At 39.7% G+C, this 24,984-nt stretch overlaps 1 protein-coding gene across 2 annotated transcripts in view; it reads right to left on the reverse strand.

The window, feature by feature from the left end:
* Positions 1-24,984, reverse strand: part of uhrf1bp1l (UHRF1 binding protein 1-like) — a 38,255-nt gene that overhangs the window by 6,083 nt on the left and 7,188 nt on the right. The window contains exons 2-20 of one of the 2 annotated variants that reach the window (XM_037696048.1): positions 18,692-18,854; positions 17,354-17,392; positions 14,661-14,752; positions 14,375-14,564; positions 14,153-14,293; positions 13,501-13,668; positions 12,843-13,023; positions 12,620-12,703; positions 12,365-12,526; positions 11,827-11,945; positions 11,589-11,730; positions 10,238-10,431; positions 9,406-10,149; positions 7,688-8,355; positions 5,909-5,992; positions 4,790-4,938; positions 4,369-4,526; positions 2,687-2,837; positions 642-683 (exon numbers count right to left, since the gene is read on the reverse strand). In XM_037696048.1, the coding sequence (XP_037551976.1) occupies positions 642-683; positions 2,687-2,837; positions 4,369-4,526; positions 4,790-4,938; positions 5,909-5,992; positions 7,688-8,355; positions 9,406-10,149; positions 10,238-10,431; positions 11,589-11,730; positions 11,827-11,945; positions 12,365-12,526; positions 12,620-12,703; positions 12,843-13,023; positions 13,501-13,668; positions 14,153-14,293; positions 14,375-14,564; positions 14,661-14,752; positions 17,354-17,392; positions 18,692-18,854 (3,671 nt within the window). The remainder of the gene's footprint in view (positions 1-641; positions 684-2,686; positions 2,838-4,368; positions 4,527-4,789; positions 4,939-5,908; positions 5,993-7,687; positions 8,356-9,405; positions 10,150-10,237; positions 10,432-11,588; positions 11,731-11,826; positions 11,946-12,364; positions 12,527-12,619; positions 12,704-12,842; positions 13,024-13,500; positions 13,669-14,152; positions 14,294-14,374; positions 14,565-14,660; positions 14,753-17,353; positions 17,393-18,691; positions 18,855-24,984) is intronic. The other variant, XM_037696047.1, reaches the window with a different exon arrangement.

Here is a 24,984-nt window from a genome sequence, read left to right on the forward strand (position 1 = left end):
CAAGGAAAGGTGGGGTGAATGACAGAGGATTAGAAGGAAGATGGAGTAGGAGCTTGGGGGAAAGTGAAGAGAAAAGATGGAAGGAGAGAAGGGATGTAAGATAGGAGGAGGGGGAGGAAGATTGGGGGGTGGGTTTCTCTCATTGCCTGAATCACTGGACTGAAACTGCAAAGTCTGCTGCAGTGGAGAGATGAGGTGGGCGGGGCTAAACGAGGGCGCTGACTTAGATGAAGAGGAGAACGGGAGGATTAGGGGTTAAATCTGCCTGTGCAAAAGTACAAGTTAATTCAGAGGTGGCAAGCATGTACTTACAGGTCGGGGGCTTAATGTTGCAAATAATGAGACCACTCACTCCATTAAAGTCAAATTTATCCTTCAGTAAGTGCTACACACACACACACACACACACAGTGAAGAAGAGAGATCTCAAAATCACCCTTCTCTGCTGAAAAGGGAGCGAACGCACACGCTTCGTGCGTTTCTACACACTGCATCTGCAGAGCATGCTGTCGAGAGGAATCCTGAGAGTGGAGACGAGAGCTGACAGAAAACACACACACCATGCACGGCTATATAAGCAGAGACACGCTGGTGCAAAGAGACAGTCGTGCAAGTTAAGCTTCGTGTACACCAGCAGTTACCTTGGCTGCTCTGAGCAGGCTTTGGTACTGAACTCAGCATACCTGTGGGGAGTTATGGAGGGTGAATACATGACTCGTAACCTGCTCTTAAAGATAAAAATGTTTTTGTAACTGTATCAAACTAAAGTGTAGAACAGGAAATGTCTTGCTTTGCCTAAGAACCTTTAAGAGTCAAAGTTATGCCTATAAACAATCATAAAAAAACTATTTGAAATGTGATTTTTACCAAAGCCCTGAAATGTGGCAGAAACGGACTTAAATAATTCTCTTCTTCATCGTGTGGCAGCTTCCTGCTCTTGCCGAGTTCATTATGAGAAGTTAAACTGGAACGCTCTGATGTTGCCGTTTGTCTCTAAATCTGTCAAAAAAAACATTTTGTCGTGAGGGCTTCGAATGAAGTAGAAACTTCAAACCTTACTTGACCTCACCTCAAAACCTCACTTCCTTCGATCGCTGCTCTGCTTGTGCTCAAAACTCAACTACTGTTCTGTCACTTTCACCTTTGAAGTTTCCGTTTGATTGTTTTTGCCTATTTTTGCAGAAGTCTACTTTGGTTTGTTTTGTTTCACCTAATCCACAAGTTCCCAACTGAAAGCAGACTGAAGAGTTTTTGACTCGTGTGAATTATTTCGATGAGCATCAGTGGTGTCGCCCTCGATTGGTTTCGGTGCTATTTAACTAATAGAAGTTTCTGTGTAAAAATTGACAATTTTATGTCTTCCACAGCCACTCTTCCATATGGTGTCCCCCAGGGCTCAATCCTTGGCCCTCTTTTATTTGCTCTTTACCTACTCCCCCTCGGCTCGGTTTTTAGGAAACATGGCATTTCATTTCACTTCTATGCTGATGACTGCCAGATCCATTTTCCCTTGGCACAAAACAACACATTCCAGCAACTTACACACTGCCTTAATGATATTAAAGCATGGTTTTCTCTTAACTTCCTTAGACTAAATGAGAACAAGACTGAAGTTATAATGTTTGGATAGAGTTGCTGTCCCTCTCCCAGTGTAGATCTTGGCTCACTGTCATTTTATCTCAGGTACTGTGGCACCAATCTGGGGGTGACGTTTGAGTCCGATTTTAAATTTGAAAAACAGATCAGCAGTGTTGTTCAGGAAAGTTTTTATCAACTTCGCCAAACAGCAAAAGTGAAACCAATCTTGGCAAGATCTGACTTGGAGAAATCAATCCATGCTTTTATCACAGCTCATCTCGACTACTGTAATGCACAGTATGCAGGCATTAACCGTACCTCTCTTGCCTGTTTGCAGCTTGTGCAGAACCCTGCTGCTCACCTGTTAACTCAGGCCCATAGGCGCAAACATATTACTCCCATCCTTGCGTCCCTTCACTGGCTCCCTGTGCACTACAGAATTAATTTTAAGCTTTTGCTATTTGTTTTTAAATACCTGAACAACCTTGCCCCACGGTATCTGTCTGAGCTGCTTCAGCGTTACTGCCCACCCCGATCCCTAAGATCAGCTGATCGGTTGCTGCTGACAGTCCCTAAATCTAGGCTGAAGCTCAGAGGTGACAGAGCTTTTGCTGTTGCTGCTCCCAGGTTATGGAACAACTTACCCTTGAGTGTCAGACAGGCCTCCTCTCTTCCTGTTTTTAAATCTCTTTTAAAAACACACTTTTATTCTTTGGCTTTTAACATGTGATCTCATCTTTTATGGCATCTCAACACACCTGCCATGAAATTGGTATGTGTATGTTTTTATGTCTCTTTTTGTATGCTTTGTACGTTTTCATTGCCTTAATCTATTTTGTGTCTTATTGTACAGCACTTTGGCTACCCCTGCGGTTTTTAAAATGTGCTATAGAAATGAAGTTGATTGATGGATTATTTGAACAGTCATGAGCACATTTTATCAAAAGCAGAAATAGACACAAACATTAACGACCACATAAAAAATGTGAGTACAAACTAGACAAAGTGAAAAAAATCTATAATAAACTATATAAAACGTGCAACCTGTAAAGCTTTGCGTTTCGTGCACAGTCGTAAAAGAACAGAAAAAGGAACGGGTATTTCATACCAAGGCTGCGATTGCTCAAGTATTGTCGCAGGCTGACGTTGCCCAGCTGGCTGGGTGTGATCTGGCCCACCTCCAGCGCCACAGCCATGCTCTCGCCCACCACCTCCATGCTCGCACACACCGACTGCACCTTCAGCATCAGCACAGACACCTGGGGGGAAATGGAAGACAATTGGCGTCTTCGTTTAATGGCATACACACTTTACTGTTGGAAAGTCTTGTTTTTGAGTCACATGTTGGTAGTTTTAGTGTAGTCTCATTTTTAATGATACCGGAGCTACAACAAAACTAGAGGAATTGCATTTCCTGCTAAAATGCAGTGTGAATGCTCATTGCTGAAGAACTTGCTGAAAAACAGCTGAAATCAGCTAAAACATGCAGAAATGTAGCTGAAGTTGAAGAACAAGCCTAAGTTAGAAGAAAGCAGAAAGAACACAAAAATTAGGAAATTAGCTTAAAAAAAAGAAGAAGCTGAAATTAGCAAAAATAAGCTGAAAAGTAGCTGAAAAGGCAGAAAGAAGCTTAAACTACCAGGAAGAAGTGGAAGGAGTTGAAATGAGCAAAAAATAAAATAAAAAGTGGAATTAGTTGAAAAAGCTACATTTAGCACATAACAGCTAAAAAGTAGCTGAAATGGCAGAAAAACCTGAAAGGAGCTGAAATTAGCAAAAATAATTAGTTGATTAGGCTGAAAGTAGCAGAAATTGCCAAAAAATAAATTGAATTTATCAGAAAACAGCTGAAATTAGCTGAAAAATGTTAAAATGCAAAAAAAAAAAAAATTTAAAACGTAGCTGAAAAGGTAGAACATGCTTAAATTAGCAGAAGAAAGCAGAAAAAATATGTTTGCCCAGTTAGACTGAAAGAAGCAGACATGAGCACTAAAAAGTGGATATTATCTGAAAAAAGTTTTAATTAGCATCAACAACAACAACAAAAAATAAACAGCTGAAAAGCAGCTACAAATTTCTAAAAGAAGTTTAAATTACCAGAAGGAAGTGGAGAGAGCAGATTTTTGCTGAATTAGGCTGAAATAAGTTGAAATGAGTATAAAATGTGGAATTAGCAAAATAAAAGAAGCTAAAATTAGCATAAAAACAGCTAAATAGTAGCTGAAATAGTAGAAAAAGCTGAAACGCAGAAATAAGCTGAAAGGAGCATAAGCTGAAATCAGTAGAAAAAAGTTATAAGAAGCACAAAAATTTTGTAGTTAGCAGAAAATCTAAAAGGAGCGCAAAACAGCTGGAAAAAAACAGCTGAAGGTATCTGGAAAAAAGTTTAAATTTGCACAAGGAAGCTTAAAAAAGCTGAACCATAACAAAGTGTGAAAGGATCTAAAGATATCAAGGATGCAAAATGAGCTAAATTCATTTTCTATGAGGAAAAAAAGTGTCAGAAAAGGTGAAATATTTCAACAAGCTAAAGTTGGACCAATACCAAAAGTTATATCAGGATTGTCCTGAACGAGCTGAACATTTTGTTTTATGATTTGTTGAAATTGCACAAAAATTGTGGAACAAGAAAGATGCCGTTAAAATGTACGGAAGAAAAATAGATCACAATAGAGAGAATGCTTAATAAACATTAACACAAGAAAAGCATAGCTCAGTCTACTGGAAACATTTTTAAAGTTTATTTTCAGGTTGTTGTTGTTTTTCTGGAAGACATTTCAAGTTTCTCACTAGATCTTTGGTAGGCTCATCAATGCTCTGGGACGTAGCGCTGACGCTGTCGGAGGAAGCGCCTCCCTCCTGCTCCTGACCAGTTACCGCCTCTGTGGCGCTTTCCGTGGCGCTCTGCTCACTGATGGTATCCTTGAAGCCTGAGATGGACACATCATCTGAAAAGTATAACCAGACAAGTGAAGCAAAGTAAATCCAGCTTCAAAACACCAAACTTCAACACCGCTTGAAGAAAAACCAGCACAATGCTTCCACCTCCTGTTCAGTATAGCTGTATGCAAGTGCATCAGCTGTCCCTGTTTTTTTTTTTTTTTTCTTGCAGTCAAAGGTTAAAAATAAATAAAAAAATGGTTGATTTGAAATTTAAAAAAATTATAACAACAGGGATTTGTTTGAAAGCAACCATGTGCATTTTCTTCACCTCTTTCCAACAAGCTGTAGGCGTCTCCATCCTCCAGCAGGTAGCTGTCGATGGAGATGTTGTCCAGGGACTGGAGGGATGGGCTCTTCTTCATGTTTTTGTAGGACACAGAGAAACTGGACTGGGAGCGGTCACGCATCAAACGACCACTGGAAGAAAAAAAAAATTAAGACGTGTCAGGAAGAAATGCAAGGCGCAACGTTAAATTGGTCTGAATTGCTACTTTTGAGTGGCATGATCTGTTGACTCACAGCAGTGTAGACAGGTTAATAATAAAAAAATAAAATCAGTCCAGTGTTCCCATTTGATTGAATTGGATATAAATTCTATTAGCCGACTGGGTCTGGCACTTTCAGAACTGCCAGAGCCATCTTGAGAAGTCATGAATTAAATATGTCTTCTGTCTGTTGTTGTAAGTTTGTTTAAGGTAAAGTAACGATCCCAGTAACAGAAGAAATCAAACAAAACCCACTAAATCAAAGTCATTTATAAGAAACGGAGCACAAGGCAGAAATAAAGAGCTACTTGTTTCACCTTTAACAAAACCACCACAGGTCAAAACAAAACACAGAAATAAAGATTACTCGAACACATACTGATACTAGACTAAAACAGGGTGTCATGCACACATGCACATTCAAGCTCGCTGTAAATTCAACCACAAATTTGCACCAGTTTACCCAACAAGAACAAAGACAGTACCTGTACACGCACTTTAAACTGGCTTCACAACAGCAGTGTGATGCGTTTAAAGCTCCAACCTTGTTGCTGCAGCAAATCTCTTCTGTGAACGTTTATATTTTTTTTACATGGCACTGCCTTTGTAGCACCCGTACTGTATTTTTCAGACTAGAAGGCGCACTTAAAACGGTTTAATTTTCTAAATAAAATAAAAAAACACAGTGAGCCTTATAATCTGAAAAATACGGTAACACAACGTCAAGATGGTTTCATTGCTACTGGCGCTACCTTTGGGTCCAAATGACCCATGAGGCCTTGCAGCCAGTGTAGACGCTCTAAATCTTTGAAGGAGCTGGAAAGAAACTCAGGAAGCTCCTCGCATCACGCTGCAGGTGTAAGCCAGCCTTAGAACATCTAGCCACAGATCCAGTGTCTTACATGTTAGACATGGAATAAAGGGAGCTGGATCTGCTGGAGTTTGAAGAGCTGAGGAGATCAGAAACCACAGACAAACTTCCTTTCCTTGGTAGAGAGAAAACACGCACACACCTCACATGGGTCAAAGTGGAAGTCAAGAGGCAGAAAATAGAGTTGAGTTCACAAATAAGACTTTGTGCGGACGATGGGTAAGAAAATGCACGCAATGACACAGCAAGCCTGAGGCCAGCTAACATTTATATGATGAGTCATGTTTAATCAGAGGAGGAGACCTCAAACTGAAACACTCATGAATATCATCATGAATCATGTTCAGGAAAAAATCTGACATGTAGAACAGTCTGAAAAATGCTGTTCAGGTCAGGAATATCTAAAAACAGATATGTGACTAAGTTTTATACTTGCAGTAATATTATCTTTGAATATTGTACAGATTTTAATAGATATCATTTAGTGTATAAAATGTCACTTTAAATGTTGTATATCACTATAATGTTAATTACTGACGAATAACAGAATTAAAGTTCCGTAAAGTTAAAATGTGTAAAAATTGATCAACCCTCCATGACAAATAATCAGATTAATTGCTTTACTGATGAACTATATAAATATATATTTAAATTTTTATTATGTATAATAAAATATATTAGATAATTATTTATATTATTACTTATATTATTATTTTATTATATATATAAAATAAAATATAATATTAAATTAATAAAATATAATAAATATTTATTTATATTTTTTATTATTTATAATTATTTTATTTTATTGTATTATATATATATAATTTTATTATTTATAATAAAATAAATAAAATCTAATATATTAAATAATCATATTTATTTATATTTTTTTATTATTCATATTTATTTATTTTATTCTATTTTATTTATTTTTTCCAGGACTTTTCTGTAAGATAAATTATGTTCGCTAATCTCATCAGTATTTATAGATGTCAACAGTCGCAGCAACAATTAGGTGACTGACGGTGTAATAGTCAGAAAATTACTCAAAACATAAATACTAATGATTGAAACAAAATAAAATGAACAATATTCTTTATAACTTTTAAAATATACATTTGTTTATTAGTTTATTGACTACAACATTAATTTAAACATATTTAAAGCAAAGCACTGGAGTTTTCAAAGACAGAAGGTTAAAAGTTCAGACTGTTTATTTTTAATTCCTGGATGTTTTTGACTAAATTATTGGAAAAAACAAACGGTGAAGAAGCAAACAAGGATTAGCCCCAAAGCAGATATCAGTTTCCATCTTATTACCAATTAGAGTTCCTCTAGGTTATTTCCTTTTGTAAATATTCACATATTTTGTTTTTTTATTTTAATTCACCAAGTCGCTTCTAAAATTGGAGCCCCTGAAGGATGTTTGCCTCCCACTTTGAAAACCTTTGCTCCCACGAGCCTCTACTTTCAAACGTTTCAACAAATTAACATTAAAACATATCTATAATTAAAGGAAGCCTTGATAAAGAAGCTTCTTCGTTTTCAAGTAGTTTTGTTCCCAGGACTGTTTTATATTAAAGTTTAGTTTTAATAAAAGTTTAGAAGCTGCCATAAAAGTTAATAAAAAGCAAATCATTAACTCGGTTTCAATAAAATAGAAAGAAATCTTATATAAACCTGAAGTTTCTAGAAAACATCACACAGAAGCATAGTAACGTTGTATCCCCACTGTAAGGCTGGACGTTTGTAAGGTACTGGAAGTAAAATTATTTTAGCGGGGGAGAATTTAAAAGCACGTAAGTACCTGGAGACTGACTGAGGCATCTTCAGTGCTGGCATCTTGTCTTTGTCACTGAAGTCTTTGCTGCTAAGTGGGTCAGACAGGGGGTCATTCACTTGGGTTTTGGAGTCCAACCCAACTTCATCGCCTGCAGCCAACCCATTATCCGTAGCCTCGCCGCCTCCAACTGAACTCGCCCTCAAAGGATTTTTAATAGGAGTCCTCTTCTCTGAGTGTTTTTGGTTCGAGTCGGGATGAGTAGCAGAGTTGGAGGATGGGACAAGTGGAGCAGGACACTGCGTGGCTCCGTTCTCCGGGCCTACGCTGCATAACAGCTGATCTACAGTGCAAGACTGCTTAGCTGCTCCTCCTTCACAGCCCTTCTCCGACTCCTCCCCTGCTTCGTTTGCAGGCTCCAGGGTTCCTCTGCTCTCTGAGGGGGACAGCTCCGATCTTGCAGGAGATTCTGCACCCTCGGATTCGGCTACAGGCTTCAAAAGGAGGGAAACCTCTGCACTTTTGAGCAGAAGGCCCAGGCAGAACGTAAAGGGCTGGTGGTCGGCAGCGCGGTGGGAAGTGTCTTTGCGCTCTCTCTTAGAGGCCATCGCCTCCAGATCCTGCTGCAGTGTCTGCTGCAGGGCTTTGAGGCTGCGCTGAAGAAGCATCAGAAACACATACTGCCGATGGCTCACCTGAAAACAAATGCACGCCAAATATTTTAAAAAGCGAGGTCGTCTGAGGTCATTTAAGTTGAGTAACATTTAACGTTTAATACAGATAAATTCTAAATTCGCCTCCTTCTATTTAAAATCCTACATAAACAAGGAAAACTGGCCAAAGTCAAAGACCAGGTACATGTCTGTCACCTTAAGCAAACTAATTGCTATTCAACATTTCTATGGAATCTTTTAAAACTACAAAACACGGTTTTAAATGTGACGAATCGAATAAAATTACAAGTATTAATTAAACTAGAAAGTTCCTGGAGAAACTTTGACGGGGACTGCCAGGCTGCTGCTGATTTAAATTGTTGATTTGACAGTACTCTGTGTTGGGGTTTGCTCTCGGCTACCAGTATATCAAATTTCAGCTGAATCGCTCTAAAAACTGCCAAGTTATATTTTTTCCTTTTAGCTAAGGCAACCATCTTTGATATATCATTTGCATTAGGAATGTCTAACAACTTGCTCTCAGCTACAACCATACTAAATTTCAACTCAATAACTCAAAGAATGACCGAGTTAAAGTCAATTTTGTGTTTGCTGAGGTAGCTATGGCAGCCATCTTGAATCAAAATGGCTCCAATCGTTCATCAGTTCTAGACATTTATCTCATGATTACTTTGTGAATTTCTGTTTACTTCAGGGACATCTACACTAAGTCATGTGACTTCACAGCAGCAGTTAGTGTGAGGAGCGTTCTCATTCGTTTCCAATGGGGAAAAATGGCACCTTTGTTAACAAAACACGTCGCCATGGTAACTCCGATTGCAAATAAAAGTAAAAGCACGCATCTCGATTGAGCCGGTCGTTTCGATATAACTTTTGTGGGGGTACACATTGCAGTTCACATCACATTAATGGTAAATGAATGCATGGTGGTCCCCAATAATTTACCCATTGCTCAAATCTGTAGATTTTGCTTCCACCAGAAAAACTAATTTAAGCGCGGGACACTTGGTTGAGCTGGTACAAACTATTTGACACTTTTGCACATAGTATCAAACAAAGACGACAAAATACCTGAGCGCTCAAGTGTTTCTGCACATGCACTAGTATGTGCACATCTGCATCTTTACTCGATGGCAAAGAGGACGAAGAGGGCCGACTGTCCAGTGAGATGGGGTTATGGAGTCCATTGCTGGGTGGCAGTGTTGATAAGCTGCAGTGAGAGGATGCTGGTGCGCTGTCTGTGCTGTAAAATTCCTTTAACAATCGCTTTCTCTGCAAGCGTGCGAACGCCTCTGCTGACGCGCTTCGGGACAACCCACATCCAGAAGATTCCCTCAGCTTCTCCTGAAGCTGGACGAGTTTCGCAGGCTGACAAGCCCACACAGTGAGAGGGAAGGAGTCTACAAACGGCTGCGGACGCCCTTTACCTCCACGGGTGCCTTCGTAGTCCACCCAAAACTGGGAGAAGTGCAGCGCCCAGAAGTCTGAAGCAGCAGGCGTCTTGAGGGCGTTGGTGCTTATCGTTGGCACCACCAGCCCCCGGTAGACGTCGTGCATCTTTGTGTCTTGTTCATGAGCGTGCTGCTGGAAGACTGGATGGAGGACGGGCACAGAGGAAGAGGAGCGAGGGAAGGAGGAGAATGATGAAGAGAAGAATGGCTCCTCTTCAAAGGCCTGCAGCAGGGACTCGAGGTGGGAGCGAGTGCAGTTGGCAGGGTGTCGGCTGTTAGTGGCGATCATTTCTGAAGTCTGTATGGAGATGGCGCGAGGCAGGTCATCGGGGCAGGAGGCGTCCTGATCGGTGGGAACCACCACCTAGAAACCAAACAAGCACAAATAAATGTAAATACATTTAAGCCTTAAAAATCCTGAAAACAGCTCAGGCTTCTGCGATCCTCCTTACTTTAAGCATCAGCCCATCGACCTTGATGTCAACATGCTCGTCAGGTTTCTGTGAGTCGTTGAGCTTGTAGATCTCCATGAACTGCTCCAGACTCTGCCTGAGGTCGAGGGCAAACAGGTTGAGCCACACCAAGCTGCGAGGATCCAGAACCAGCTGCAGGGCGTTGAGCTGGGCGTACAGGTTGGGACAGGGAACTGCAGGAGAGGGAGGAGGGAAGGGACGACGGTCGAAGTGGTGTTGAATGTCAGAAACAAATTGAAGAGAAATTAGAAACTTTGTTTCCAAACAAAATAAATGTGAAAAATAAGTAAATAATTTCTCAAGAGTTTTTGGATTATTTCAAACAAATCTATTTTCTCGTAGCCACACAAATCAGTGAGTCTCCAACTAGTGGATGAATGAGCTGAACAGATCCAGAAGAAGAGGAACTGAGAATCGCAGCCAATTTAAGAAGCCCGTTTTAGAAAATGTGGTGAAGCCAATTAGAGGCGCTGAACGCTGAACGACATCTGCAGAAGCTGAAACAGAGTTGCTAAAAAAGCAGAACTCTAGCTAAAAGTTAAAATGAGCAAAACATTCGCTAACAAAAAAATTAGCAAAATATTAGACAAAAGTAGCTAAACAAAAGGTTAGCTAAAAGTAGCAGAACAGTAACTAAAAGCAGCAAAAGGCTAACATGGGTAGCAGATCAGTAAATAATAGCTAAAAGTAGCAGAACAGTAACTAAAAGCTAACAACAACAAAAGGCTAACATAGGTAGCAGGTCAGTAAATAAAAGCTAAAGGTAACAGAACAATAACTAAAAGCTAACAGTAGCAAAAGGCTAACATAGGTTGCAGATCAGTAAATAAAAGCTAAAAGAAACAGAACAGTTACTAAAAGCTAAGAGCAACAAAAGGTTAACATAGGTAGCAGATCAATAAATAAAAGCTAAAAGTAGCAGAACAGTAAGGACAAGTTAAAATTAGCAAAGGGCAAGCTAAAAGCTAAAAGTAGAAAAACTAACTAAACATAGCAAAACTAACTAAAAGTAGCATAAGAAGACAAAAATAGAGCATATAAGCAGATTTCAAACAAAATGTTTTTGAAGGAAATGAAGATTCAATGTGTTTTTAGAGAGAAAATATTTTTAAAACAAAATATATTGAAAGGTATAAAAGTTACAAATACTAAAGGTCATAGTACTTATCTCCTGAATGAATTGCAAAAAAAAACATTTGCCAGAATAAAAAATTGGAAATCAATAGTGTGAATGCTGACTCAGCAGTCACTATTAGCAAAAACAAATAATTATATTTTCTAAAATGCAGGCAATACAGTAAAAGTAGCTCAAATATTAAAGCGGTCATACTGGGGTCATCTTTTTCATCAGGAAAGTAGTATTCTGTGAGCTCAACATGAATAGCCGGCATCTCTGGAGGAAGGTACAGGGACTTTTTGTTGCAGGAGACCATGGTCTTTGGGGTAGACCGATGCTGATCTGCTGTCGACACCTGACAAACAAAAAGGAAATCAAAGGGAATAAAGAACATGTGTGCAAACTTGTGGATTTCACATATGAAAAGTTGTGCACTCATTATTGTAGTGACCTGGTAAATACTGATGTCAGCCATTCTGAGAACAAACGAGCTGGACATAAGGTGGGTCTTTGGAGTTTGAGGAGGAGGTGGACTGAATGAAGCGCTGGAGGAGGTTGTGTTGATCTTTCCTGCAGAGGACAGAGACATGAAAAGATAGGAAACCAGAATAATTAAAACAATAAAATGACAATCTGAAAGCTTTTTCCATCTCCAAAGAGAAACTTGAGAGCCTAGAAAAAACTTGTGCATCACCGCACCCAGCTGTGCGCACACACACTCTAGTACCTGATTCTAGGCACCAGCAGCACTGAGGTAGAGGTTGTGTGTGAGAGTTCAACTCTAGGAGTCCTCCATCTGCCCCCCTAAGCCCTACTTCTCCATCTGCTTTCTCCTGACTTCCTAGAGGCTCATACACATCGTCCTTAAAGGACACTGGAGGACAGAGAACCCACAGGGGATGATGTGCTGTCGGTACCGGGAGGGACAACAAAAACCCACACCTAAAACAATCTAACGATCTGTACTGTGCGTTCGCGTGTTTGTTTACCATGATGTGGAGAGCTGTGTCCAGCACCTGGGCCTTGTCGGTCTCGAACTGCATCCTTTAACATCTCTACGTTGGATTTGAACTCGTCAAGTAGATTTTTCGCCCAGCTCTCTCTGGTTTTGGTGGCCTCACTGTAGTGCATCCAGTGGACACAGCTGTCACCTACAGGAGCAGAGGTAATTACTTGTCATTATACTTTTTGAAAGGCAAGAACAAGAGTTTCGGTAGATTATAGTCGAGGGCAGATGTTCACACCTGCTTTGTGGAACGGGTAGTAGTCCAGAGTGATAGAGCTGAAAGAAAGCTGCATTGCTCCACCTGTTATCCTCTTATTGGTAACTGCAAAAAAACAAACAAAAAAAAAACAATGCCTCAAACTAATTTTACCTTAAAACTTTAAATAAAAACCACTTATCTCTGTGGTTTCAGTCAAAGCTGAAATGGAAGACATCAGGTCTATGGTCTAGGTCTACGCTACCTTTGTCCTTAGCATGGATGTCGTCACAGATATGCAGGTCGAGGTGTGTAATCTGGAGGTGGTGGGAGGTCTCGCACACATCGTAGGCACTGAACAACTTGGCTATGGTTGCACTCTGGTCGGTGGCTGTGGACGTCTGCTGGGTGCGCACCTCTTGGGCTGAAGGAGGCGGCGATGAAACCTGTTGAACACGGATAAAATTTTTAGCACCCATGTTTTATCATAAGCATCGCTGGATGGCAGTGGCCGAGCTCTTCAGGTTTTTATATTGAAAAAAACTACAAAATGTGAACTAATATGAGTATTGCAGTGCTCAATGCTTCCACCAGATGGCGTGTTGGGACCACATTACTGTAACCATACTGACCATGAATGTACATGTTGTGTGACAGAATAACAAAAAAATAGAAACTAGAAAATGGCTAAAGCAACAAGACAGAGATAACATCAGCAGATAAAAAGTATACAACGTTAAGAACGTGCAAACTTAAAGATAAATGATCAGACTGTGGCTCATGGAGAGAAATCAGCAATGGTAGACAGAGGAGGAAAAGTCAAAAATGGGTGGAGGGGGTAGTATGGCAGACAAAAAGATGGAGAAATCAACGTCTAACAGGAGTGGGGAAAAAAGCTCTGTGTTTATAAAGTTGTCCTTCACCTGTTCGTCTGCTGCCATGCTCTTCCTCTGCTGCGCAGACTTCTCCATGGCCTCGCTGAGCGACTTCGCATACTGCACCATTGCTTTTAGCTGGGAGTCCGTCAGCACCCACAGCAGGTCATCCAGGATAAGAATCAGCTTCGAAGCCACCACGTTACAGTCCTTTATCTGTACCAGGAAGTTCGCATAAATATGAAACGTGTAGGTGGATGTTGCAACTGATAACATTAGATAAAATATTTCTGGGTCGTTTCTGATTGCGGAGAACGTTTAATAAAATTGTTCCAGACAATACAGGTGCGGCATGATACACAAATTGTTTTTACAAGCTGAACTAACTGCACAGAGTAAGTGTGTTCATCTTATAAAATATGTTTTAATGAGAATTGGGGCTAACCATTTTCATAAACTACACTTAAACATCTTTTAGTGCTACTGATGATCAATCTGCAGCTCAGTGCTCGTCAGATTTGTTGTAAAAAACATTTGATGAAGCAGTGTTGCTGGTCCTGCAGCCTGTGAGGCGGCACACAGGGATCATTGTCAGACAGCAAACAAGAAGCTATCATTTAAAGGAGTGTGATTTTGAGCCTGGTCCATCAAAGAGCGAGTGTGTGCTCCTACTCGTATGCTCTGTGTGTGTCTTTCTAACCCGTCTCTTCAGAGTGACTCTGATCTTTGACTGGTTGGTGATGAGGCGGATGGGCGCGCTCAACATCTCGTGCTCGGTGCTTTGGATGGCGTCAGCCTCAATACGGATCATCTGCCAGCTGATTTCTTTAAACGTCAGGATCTAAAGTAAACAAAGCGATGAACTGAAAAGAGCAAGGCCACTGAAGCAAACCTTTTTAATTTCAAAACAACCAACACGGACCTCCCCCCTCTGAGGATCCTGGATGCGAGTGAAGCGCAGATCACTGATGCTCCAGCTGGTGTTGACGCTGTAGACCTGCAGCTGGGAGAGCTCAAAGGAGGCGTTAAAGGCCTTGGCGCTGATCTTGATGATGATGGAGTTGATGGAGAGCGTAATCCCCTCCACCACCTTTTCAGCAAAGCCATATTCACTGTAAAAAGGACAAATATAGAGCATTTAAAAAAAAAAAGAAAAAAGTTTTGCTTCTTCTATGTCTGATTTTAAGAGTAAATCACCAAAAGCGCACCTTTGTCCTGATGCTGTTGCTATGGGAGACGGACCATTGGGTGGACGGGGCTCATCGCACGTGCTCATCTCCATTATTACTTTATCCAGAGACTGAAAGAACAAATATAGGTTAACAACTAAAATCCATAGCACTTTAGTCAAAGTCAAAGTCACTTTATTGTCAAAAGCTGCAATATGTACAGGACATACACAGGATTGAAATTACATTTCTCTCAGACCCCGGTGCAACAATAACCATTTAACATTAAAACATTTATTAAACATAAGCATAAAATGAAATAATAAAAGCATGATACTGTCTTAAATTGTACTATAGCGGTATAAAAATATTTTTAAAAAGTATATCTATAAAATAAAATGAAATTAAATGAAGGTCCTGACATTGATATTTGTAGTGAGTGGCAAAGCAGCATATGAAGTGAATGTACACAGTGTATGGATGAAGTCCTTGATATTGGTGTGGGTAAAGTGACATATGCAATAAGACTAGTAAAAATATATATTTATATATCAGCGGTAGTGTAATATAAGCAGCAGTGTGAGTATAAACAGTAGGGCAAATGTAAACAGTAGTGTGAATGTAAAAAACTAAAAAAAAAAAACGTTTTACTCATTATTTAATCTGAAGCAGAATTCCTTTTATTTTTTGGCATTTCTTTGTAATACCTTTAACACGATTACCTTTTAACAACAACCTTGAGAAAAAAAAATGAATTTGAAAATTTTGGCTTTTTTTTTCTGATGCATTTTTTAGTGGTAGACTGTGAATAGAGAGAGATCCCTGGCACTTTCATTATGCTGTTACTATTTTTATACAAGTCTTGACATAATAAGCCTTTTATTGGTGCGCCTGCAGATAGACTCATCGCTTTACATTTATACTTTGAGTTTAAAGCCAATGCAGCAATCAATACTGTGTTATTTTGGGCTCCAGTCACGTTTTGCTGAACCTACAGATGAGACTCAATGACTAAACTAAACATTCAGGTTCAGATGAGCATTATAGAAGCAGCATGCGTGACTGCTGGTTGTGTGGCTGCCGGGAAAAACATCTATCTGGGGACTGGGATCAGGCTGGCAGGCAGCTGATAACCAGACACCTGCGCCCTGTGCGCTGATGTGGCAGCCACGAGGGAGAAACTGGCAGCCATGGTAAATAGATAAAAAACATTTGAGCAAAACATGAAAGCTATCACAACGAAAATAAGAGAATGAATGAACCCAGGGGTCCTTTTAAACAGGACTAACCAATTAATGCACCATGTATCGGTCCAATTTAATAATCAACTAACATTTTAGTGCAGCTCCCACCACTGCGACAGTATAAAGGGTGAACCTCCAAAGCTTCACAATGTTCAACAGCTACCGCAGTCAACTTATCTTGCTGGTGATACTGATGATTAACAGCAAGAGATTTTATTACAGCAACAACAAAGTGGACAATAAGGCACGGAGCCGCTACAGACAATGTGTTAGAGAAGTGGGTGTGCTACAGTGAAGGATTGCTGAAAAGTCAAATTGTAAAAACTTTCTGATGCAGCAGCTATAAATCGTTATCGCAAGTTCAGCATTGTGCACGAGCTCCTCTCTTCCTCCGTTTCAAGAAATACATTTTCAAAGTAGTTTTTTTTTTTTTAGCTACAACTTCATGCCTTTTTGGAACGCGACACACTTGCGGAGTTTTGTGTGTCGCTGCCTTGCCATCGTGGTTCAGTTCCCGTCCCCCACTCAGGCTGTCATGGCGGCCATCTCCATGATCCTCCATCTGCCTGCACGGAACAAACTATACAAAAACTTTGGATTTTCTCCGTCCGCCATACCCGGTTCTGTAGACTGTCTGGAAGGGCGTCTGCTGCGGTCGTTATTACCGTCAAGCTGCTGACGGGACTTGCTAGCGAGACCTGCTAACGCTGCTAACAGGATTCTCCATCTGCCTGCACAGACCGTACTCTATGGACCTGTTCGGTTCTGCGGGGAAACCCTGGATGTTCTCCGTCTGCCAGACCCAGTTCTGGAGGGCAGTCTGGGAGGCAGCTTCTGTGGTCCTTATTGTCATCAAGCTGCTGACGGGACCTGCTAAGACCACGCCACTAACAGTACCATACTGCTGTAGACTTATATCTTTTTCACTTTTGGTGCCTTGTTTTTGTATTTTTGCTGCATGCTTTGATATTTGCTGTTGTTGCTTTGTTTTGTTTTTGGCGTGTCGAGATGGTTCTCGTCCTGAGCATTTCATTGTACTGTTGACCTTGCGTTGATTTTACATATGACAAATAAACCAAACCTCAACTTAAGTTCCTTCCAAAAGATTAGCACACTTGTGTGCAATCGTGTTGCTCCATTTGAATCCTCCAACAATGTTGCACAAAGAATCTTGCTCCCTGCTCTTCATAGAGAGAGCAGAAAGTGTGTTGAAGAGCCGTCAATCAAGTTGTAAAAGCTTTATTTGAAACAGATTTTCCTTTTTGGTTCAGCAGCAAGATTTAGTTTAAATTCAACAATGTGCAGGAGTTCTTTCTGCTATTTTGGATTTTTTTTTTTTTTTTATCCATCTCCCTTGACACAGTTTCAAGACATGAATACTGGCTACACTTTTTTAAGACCTTTTTAATTAAAGAGGATTTCTGCAAACTAAACGCACCCAAATCTATATTAAAAGTTACACTTCTGATCATTTAACAAACGACTTACCAAAGAGATTGGGTGAGTCTTCAGTTTTGTCCATGGTATCTATCAGTGAAAAAAAGAAAAGGGTTTAGGATTAGGCTGCTAAAAACAAAGTTAAAACAAGCAGGAGAGGGTAGAAAAGAAAAATCAACTAAACCAATGGTGCCTGGGCCGACAGGCAGGTCGACTGAGCTGCAGAGCTGCATTACTCCTGGACACAAAGCTTTCTAATTAAAGTCGGTGTGAAATTATACAGTAAAACAGTGATCTTTGCCAACTTTTATTTCCACAGAGCAACTTGTTCTTCAAGGAAATACAAATCAAGAAATGCTCAGTGTTTAATGCATTGATTAAGACATATGATTTCCCCCACCTGTCATAGAAGCCACTGAAGATGCCAAGAAATGGTGCTAGTTCCCGTTAGTCACTGAGCCATCAAAGAACTATTTACAACACTATATAAAGCTGTAAAAACCAACATATATGACTTGGCAAACTCTACTCCACCAGGATGAAAAAGAGTATTTTAGCCTAAAGGGGTCAGCATTTTCTTATTTTGTAACGGGAAGACAGGAGAAAAGAACAAGTGTATGTCACTTCTAACAAGGAAGTGACAAACATTTTGGATTTTCATTCCAACTCAAGATTAAAACCCAAAAACTAAAGGAGACGTATCCAGAGAGGAAAAGACTTTCAACGCACCAGATTCACCCAGCACTAAGAAATCTGTTGCACCACACAAATGGATTATAAATGATGTGATCGTTACAGGATACACCGTCAATGACGGCAAATATAAGAGAAACATAATTAAAACAATATCAATCAAGGACATACAACTTAAAGTTTGTTCCGTTACTTATTGAACAAATTCACAATACAAGTGGATTAAAATCAGCAATAACTAAAAGAAATACTGAGGATTTATAAGCAGAGGAAAAGTAAGGTGGAAGATGAAAGGAAAAGGTGGAAAATGGACCTTGGTCTGAATAAAAGTGTGTCATGAAGCAAATTATACTTCAGTTTTCCAGGGTGTGTCAAAAACTGCTCTTAGACTTGGCTGACAACCGCAGCAGGCCAGGAGATGATGCCAAAGGGTGTATTTGTAGAGAAAGAGTCACCAACATCTGTGACTTGTCCCCTTGCAGCACTTGCATAATGTCCGATGTGCACAGAGGGCAACAAAACTTTTATTTTACCTAAATCCCCAAAATAATACCATTTAAAACCCATTTGGCACAATATTTGAAACACACCTGGAAGAAATTAGTATTTAATCAATGCTGTGGGGTTAAAATAGTCAATCTTCTGAAAAGATTTCCGTCAGCTGCCAGGACACAGGCTAGCCATAGTGACCCTCACCCTGATGGTAGCCTTGTTGCAGAACACCCGGTTGATGGCCAGCCAGGTGGGCAGGTCCAAGAGACTCTGGAGGACCTCCTCATCCAGCTCCAGGTTGGTGAGCTGGCCCTCCCCCTTCAACGTGCTCAGGTTGATCTTGTCCGGCGACAGGTTCTTAGCAAACCTACAAAACAAGGAGGCAGAGTGAAGCGTTGATGCTAAATTTATCGAGAGTTTTTGGCAAACAATCTCCACCCCTGACGCACATCTTGTTTTTCAGATGCCGATTGCAAAATGCACACAACTTATTTCCAAACGCATGGCTTTAAAAATAGTTACAGGGCAGTACGTGTTCAAATAGCAACACCAACAAGCTGCAAACTCTTTTTTTAAGAATGTCCTTTAAAAATACATATTAGAATAATAAAGTAGGATTGTACTCTGGTGCTGAAGTTGTTGTATACAGCAAGTATACATAAGATTTGGTTCAATTGTATTTCAACAAATAAAATATTTGAGAATACGTTCAGATCTTAAAAAGCCTCATCCCCCTACAAACATGATATAAAGATGAATAAAAGGAGCAGGTTCTGATCCAACACTAAACAGGATAGCTGTTTATGAAATGTATGTAGCCAGGGCAAACAATGTGCCTGAGTGTCACAGGAAACATGCACAAAATCATTAAAAGCCAATATTTAGACCTATACCCTTGAAGTAACATGTAGGGATTATGTTAGTCTATTTGCTTTTTGTCCGCAATAAAAAAAAAAGACTTAAATACACAAAGTTAATGCTAATAACCTGAGTGTTTTTGTCCCCTTTAACAGTGTTAGTTAATAGTTAGCAGAGTGGTTGTATAAATGGCTCATTCAACCTTGAATCTTTACAAAGCAGTTTTGTGAAATCTCTTAGCAAAAAGGATAAATAACATTTCACTTTCTTTCCAGGCCAACAGTCGCACAACTATGACTGTAAATGTCCCAAATTTTTGTCTACATGACATTTGAGCTTTGAGTAATGGTATATGCTGTGAAACATTTCTCTTCTGAATAAAGCTGGTAATTAACAACAAATATTCAGTGTTAAGAAAATATTTCAATTAAGGTAGTACAATCTGAAAGATTTCCTGAACTGACAAAAATGATACAAAGAATATATTTACTCAGAGAATAGATAAATGTATCATTGTGTCTCATAAACCACTGTCCAATTGTAAAATTAGTGCTTTAATGTGCAGCATCTTAATGTGTTGATGTATCCACAAGAAAACACTAAACTTAAATTTTAAAGTGTGTACTAAAAGTTTTGATGAATTTTGAGTTTGTTTTTTTTATGAATGTGTTCAACATAATGGTATTTCCTTCAGTTATTTAACAGTCAATGGTGTACCACAAGGCTCAGTCTTAGGAGCCACCCTCTTTACAATTTACAAAGGTAATGTAGGTCAGAGCATCCCTGATGCATCCTTACATTTCTATGCTGATGACATTTATTGTCAAGCTAAAACAGTTGCTAAGTTTTTCCAACTTCTGCAATCCACTTTTGACATCATCCAGTCAGATTTGTTCCGTCTCAAACTTGTCCTAAATGCCAACAAAACCAAAGGGATGCTTTTCTCAAACAAAAAAATAATAATTTTTAAAGTCAGTCCCAGCAGCTTTTCCTCTGATTTTATCCTCAAATGGTGTCCCTATTGAGTTTGTCAATTCCTACAAATACTTGAGTATCTTGGTCGACGTATATCTCTTTTAAGCTCAACGTGGAAAACCTAGTAAGGAAACTGAAAGTTAAACTGGGTTTCTTTTTCAGAGACGGATCCTGTCTAACTCTGAACGCTAGGAAACGCCTTGAAACTACAACTTTCCTTCAATCCATTGACTATGGTGATTTTATTTACGCCCCCACAAGCACCCTGCAGATGTTGGATGCCGTCTATGCACTAAGATTTATAAATGGCTGTAACTATCGTACCTATCACTGCACCCTGTATTCACGCGTTTTGAATTCATCATGTCCTGGATGACTGAGAATCTTCACCAGCACCTGTATTCACAGGTTAACTGGTCATCATTAACTTTACGCAGACTCTCCCACTGGTACATTTTCATCTTTGTCACTTCTTGGTCTGCTGCCTTCATATATCTCCTCTTACACATCTCTGTGTGAGTGCAGCTACAGCGTGCGCTCTCAGGACATTATTACCTGCAGTGTCCCCTCAGTGCGGACTGAACTAGGCAAAAGGGCCTTCTCTTACTCCGCTCTCGTTTCTTGGAATACCTTGCAAAAAGATCTGAAGCTCTCGACCTGGACCTCTCTAAGTGGCTTGAAACATCTGCTAAGTTCCTGGGAAAAACCAATGCAGACATGTTCCTGTTTTTAGTTTTCTATACACGACAGTTTATGACGGATAAAGTGCAAAAATAAAACCATAAAGAAGACAACTTGTATTGTCAACTACAGGAAAGAAAAATGTTCAAATATAGAACTAATCAGTACCTGTATAGTTGTATCAAGACAAAGAGGCAACATAACGACGCTCGCAACGTTAAAAGCTAAAGCCTGATATTACTGTCTGGCGAGCACCACTTTGTGATAAAAAATAAATAAATAACGTGTTTTAAATAATTTAATCTATCAAACTTGTGCTGCTTTGCACACAACATCATCCCCATGCTGTTACGTCTCCAATTCAACATTTGTGTAAATTATTCAGCAGCAGAGGCGTAAACAAATCCTCAACACAAGAGCACAAGACAAAATACGCACACCTGATGAATGGACACACGGAGGCATGAACATTCTCAGGCAGAAACAGTGAGTTTGGATCCGAGGATGTTGATGCAGGAGCGACGAGTGAAACATTCATCCTTGACGCTGATCAAGTAACAACAGCCTGGCCAGCTAGTTTAGCTTGCTCTCTCACTCCTCAAGTCACCTCTTTCTTCTCTCTGAATAAATCAATAATGTAATCAAATAAAATATACAGCTAAAACAGCATGCAGGGCCAATACAAGTGCTGTTAAACTTAAAGGCCATAAAAAACGACAACACACATGCTGCCTTTCATCACTGAGAAGAACAGTAACAAGTATTAGGCTCTGTCATAATTCCTTTTATTCTCACTTCAGTGACTCCGGTCAGCAGGGCTGAGCTCACCAGACTAAATCCAGGTCCATAAAGAGGTTAGCAAACTACTAAGTCTTTATTTGCCGCTCACATGAAACACAATTTGTTTCACAAGAGATCGTTTGCTGAATTCCTTTGTAAGTTTTGCTCGTTGAGAAACAAGTGTACTCGCACAATTCGTCCTCGGAGAATAACTTTTTTGAACGAAGATCTGAAAATTCAGGTGTTTGTAGCAGTATGCCTACTAACCTTTACGGTTCACTGACACAGCTATCATAATGTGCCTATGCCATGATGAAAATGTCTATAGAATTACCAAACTGTCAATTTATTACAATTTCATTAGGGATGCATGATATTATCGGAATGGTATCGGCCGATATTAGCATTAAAGTTCAATATCAAACATCGGCCACTCCATTAAAATAACTCGCCGATATAAAAGACACTGTTTTTGCCTGCAGCGGCAGCACAATGCGATGATGTCACGCGCGCCTACCTGATCTCATGGCGGAGAGGAAAATTCAAAATGTTGGCAGAATGGAAGTTTTATGTTTTGTTGGTGAGGATGTCGGATTCCAAAGATTTTTGGACTACGTTGAGCCTCGCTACATCATCCCCAGTCAGAGATATTTTTCCGACGTAGCCTTACCCGAGTTACAAGCCGTCATTTCCTACGTCATTGAGAAGCTAATAGCCGATAGCACCATACAATAATACGTATTAATGTCTATGGATAGTACGACTTGTTGGGTGAGTTTTACCACAGACATTTGGACGTTGTGTTAGCTCCGTTAGCATGATTAGTCTTACGGCACAATGGATAGACAAAAACTTTGAACTTAAAAAGTCTGTCCTTCATGCACAAGAGTGCAGAGGATCCCACACTGCAGCTAGGAACCTGGAACAAACCTCCACAAGTGAGACAGCATCGCAGGTGACTAATGCTAATAAATAACATTTAACACTTTTCATTTAATATAAGTTAAAGTGCTATTCATATCATATGGCTGTTACTAAATATATGTCACCAGCTCTTACAGCTGTTGCACAATTTTTGTAGCAAATAAGCCTAAATAAGAGGGCTCTGTTCTGACAAAGGAACGTATATAAAATATTGGTATCGGTTATCGACCAAATAAGTTTTTACATATCGGATATCGGCCAAAAGTCAAATATCGCGCATCACTAAATTTTATACATTAAAAACTATAACTGTGTTCAAATCCTACTTTTAATCTTTGTTTGGTGATGATCCACTTTAAGATTCAACTGTTAGACCTGTACATAAAGTTGGTCTGAACCAAATATGGCCTCTTTATCCATATGAATATTCCAAGTGGGGATGTACAGAGTCATTTACGTATCAAATCTGGGTCCAGTCAGGGCTTTTTTTTTACCCATCTGTATCAGAGTTGACTACATTCAGCTCCTGACCTCTGATGTTGACCTTCTGTTTACAGTTTTATAGATGACAAGATGTAGCGTGCCAACATGTCAAGCACTTGGAACTGATTTTAGGTACGGAGTCTGCAAGTGTGAGAAGCAAAAGGAGAAATACAAGTAGCAAACTGAAACTAGACATCAGCAAATACTTCATCTTAAAATGATTTGGATCAGTATCTGGGATAAAAAAAAAAATCTTGATGGGACAACATTTTGTTCTAGGCAACAATTTGAAACCGTGTCAGTTCAACAGACTTCCCTTTAGTGTGTGAAACCTATAGTGGTGTTTTAAAGTTTGTGAATCCTTTAGAATCCTCTATATTTCTGCTTAAATTTTATCTAAAACATCAGCTTTTCACACAAGTCCTAAAAGTAGATGAAGAGAACCCAGTTAACATAGGAGACAAAAATATTATACTTGGTTGGTCATTCATTTATTGAGGAAAATGATCCAACATTTCATATTTGTGAGTGGTATAAGTATATGAATTTTTCCAACAATTTTCAGACAGGTCATCTGGACAGTTTCTTATTTTTGCAAGAAACTGTCTAGATGACCTGTCTGAAAATTGTTGGATTGTATACCTGGATTATTGAGCATGGACATTTTTTTGGTATATGAACCTTTGCTTTCTGTATCTGGTGCGACTCCTCTGTGCAGCAATAACTGCAACTAAACATTTTCACTAACTGTTGATCAGTCCTGCTCACTGACTTGGAGGAATTTTAACCTATTCCTCTGAACAAAACAGATTCAGCTCTGGATGTTGGTGGTTTCCTCACAATAACTGCTGCTTCAGGTCCTTCCTCAACATCTGGATTGGATTAAGGTCAGTTGATCATTCCAAACATGAACTTTATTCTTCTTCAGTCATTCTTTGGTAGGACAACTTGTGTGCTTCGGGTCATTGTCTTGCTGCATGACCCACCTTCTCTTGAGATTCACTTCATGGACAGATGTCTTGTGACATCTTCCCCTATAATTCTCTGATAATTCAGAATTCATTGTGCCATCAAATGATGGCAAGACGTCCTGGTCCAGATGCAGCAAAACAATCCCAAACCATGATACTACCACCACCATGTTTCATAGATGGGATAAGGTTCTTATGCAGGAATGTTGTTTTTCTTTCTCCAAACATAACTCTTCATTTAAATCAAAGAGTCCTATTTTGGTCTCATCCGTCCACAAAACATTCTTCCAACAGTCTTCTGGTTTGTCTACGTGATCTTTGGCAAACTGCAGACGAGCAGCAATGTTCTTTTTGGAGATCAGTGGCTTTCTCCTTCAACCCTGCCATATGTCACTACACCATTTTTGTCCAGTGTTCTCCTGATGGTGGACTCATGAACATTAACATCAGTCAATGTGAGAGAGGCCTTCAGTTGTTAGAAGTTACCCTGGAGTCCTTTGTGGCCTCGCAGACTATTCCACTCCTTGCTCTTGGAATGATCTTTGTTGGTCCACCACTCCTGGGGAACAATGGTCTTGAATTTCCTCCATTTGTACACAATCTGTCTGACTGTGGATTAATGGAGTCCAAACTCTTTAGAGATGGTTTTGTAACCTTTTCCAGCCTGATGAGCATCAGTAACTCTTTTTCAGAGCTCCATGGAAATCTCATTTGTTCCTGCCATGATCCACTTCCACAAACATGTTGTGAATAGCAGACTTTCATAGATCCCCGTTCTTTAAATTAAACGGGTGCCCACTCACACTTGATCATCATCCCATTGAT

The sequence above is a fragment of the Nematolebias whitei genome, chromosome 22, assembly GCF_014905685.2.
Source record: "Nematolebias whitei isolate Nwh7 chromosome 22, NemWhi1, whole genome shotgun sequence".
Lineage (NCBI taxonomy): Eukaryota > Metazoa > Chordata > Actinopteri > Cyprinodontiformes > Rivulidae > Nematolebias > Nematolebias whitei.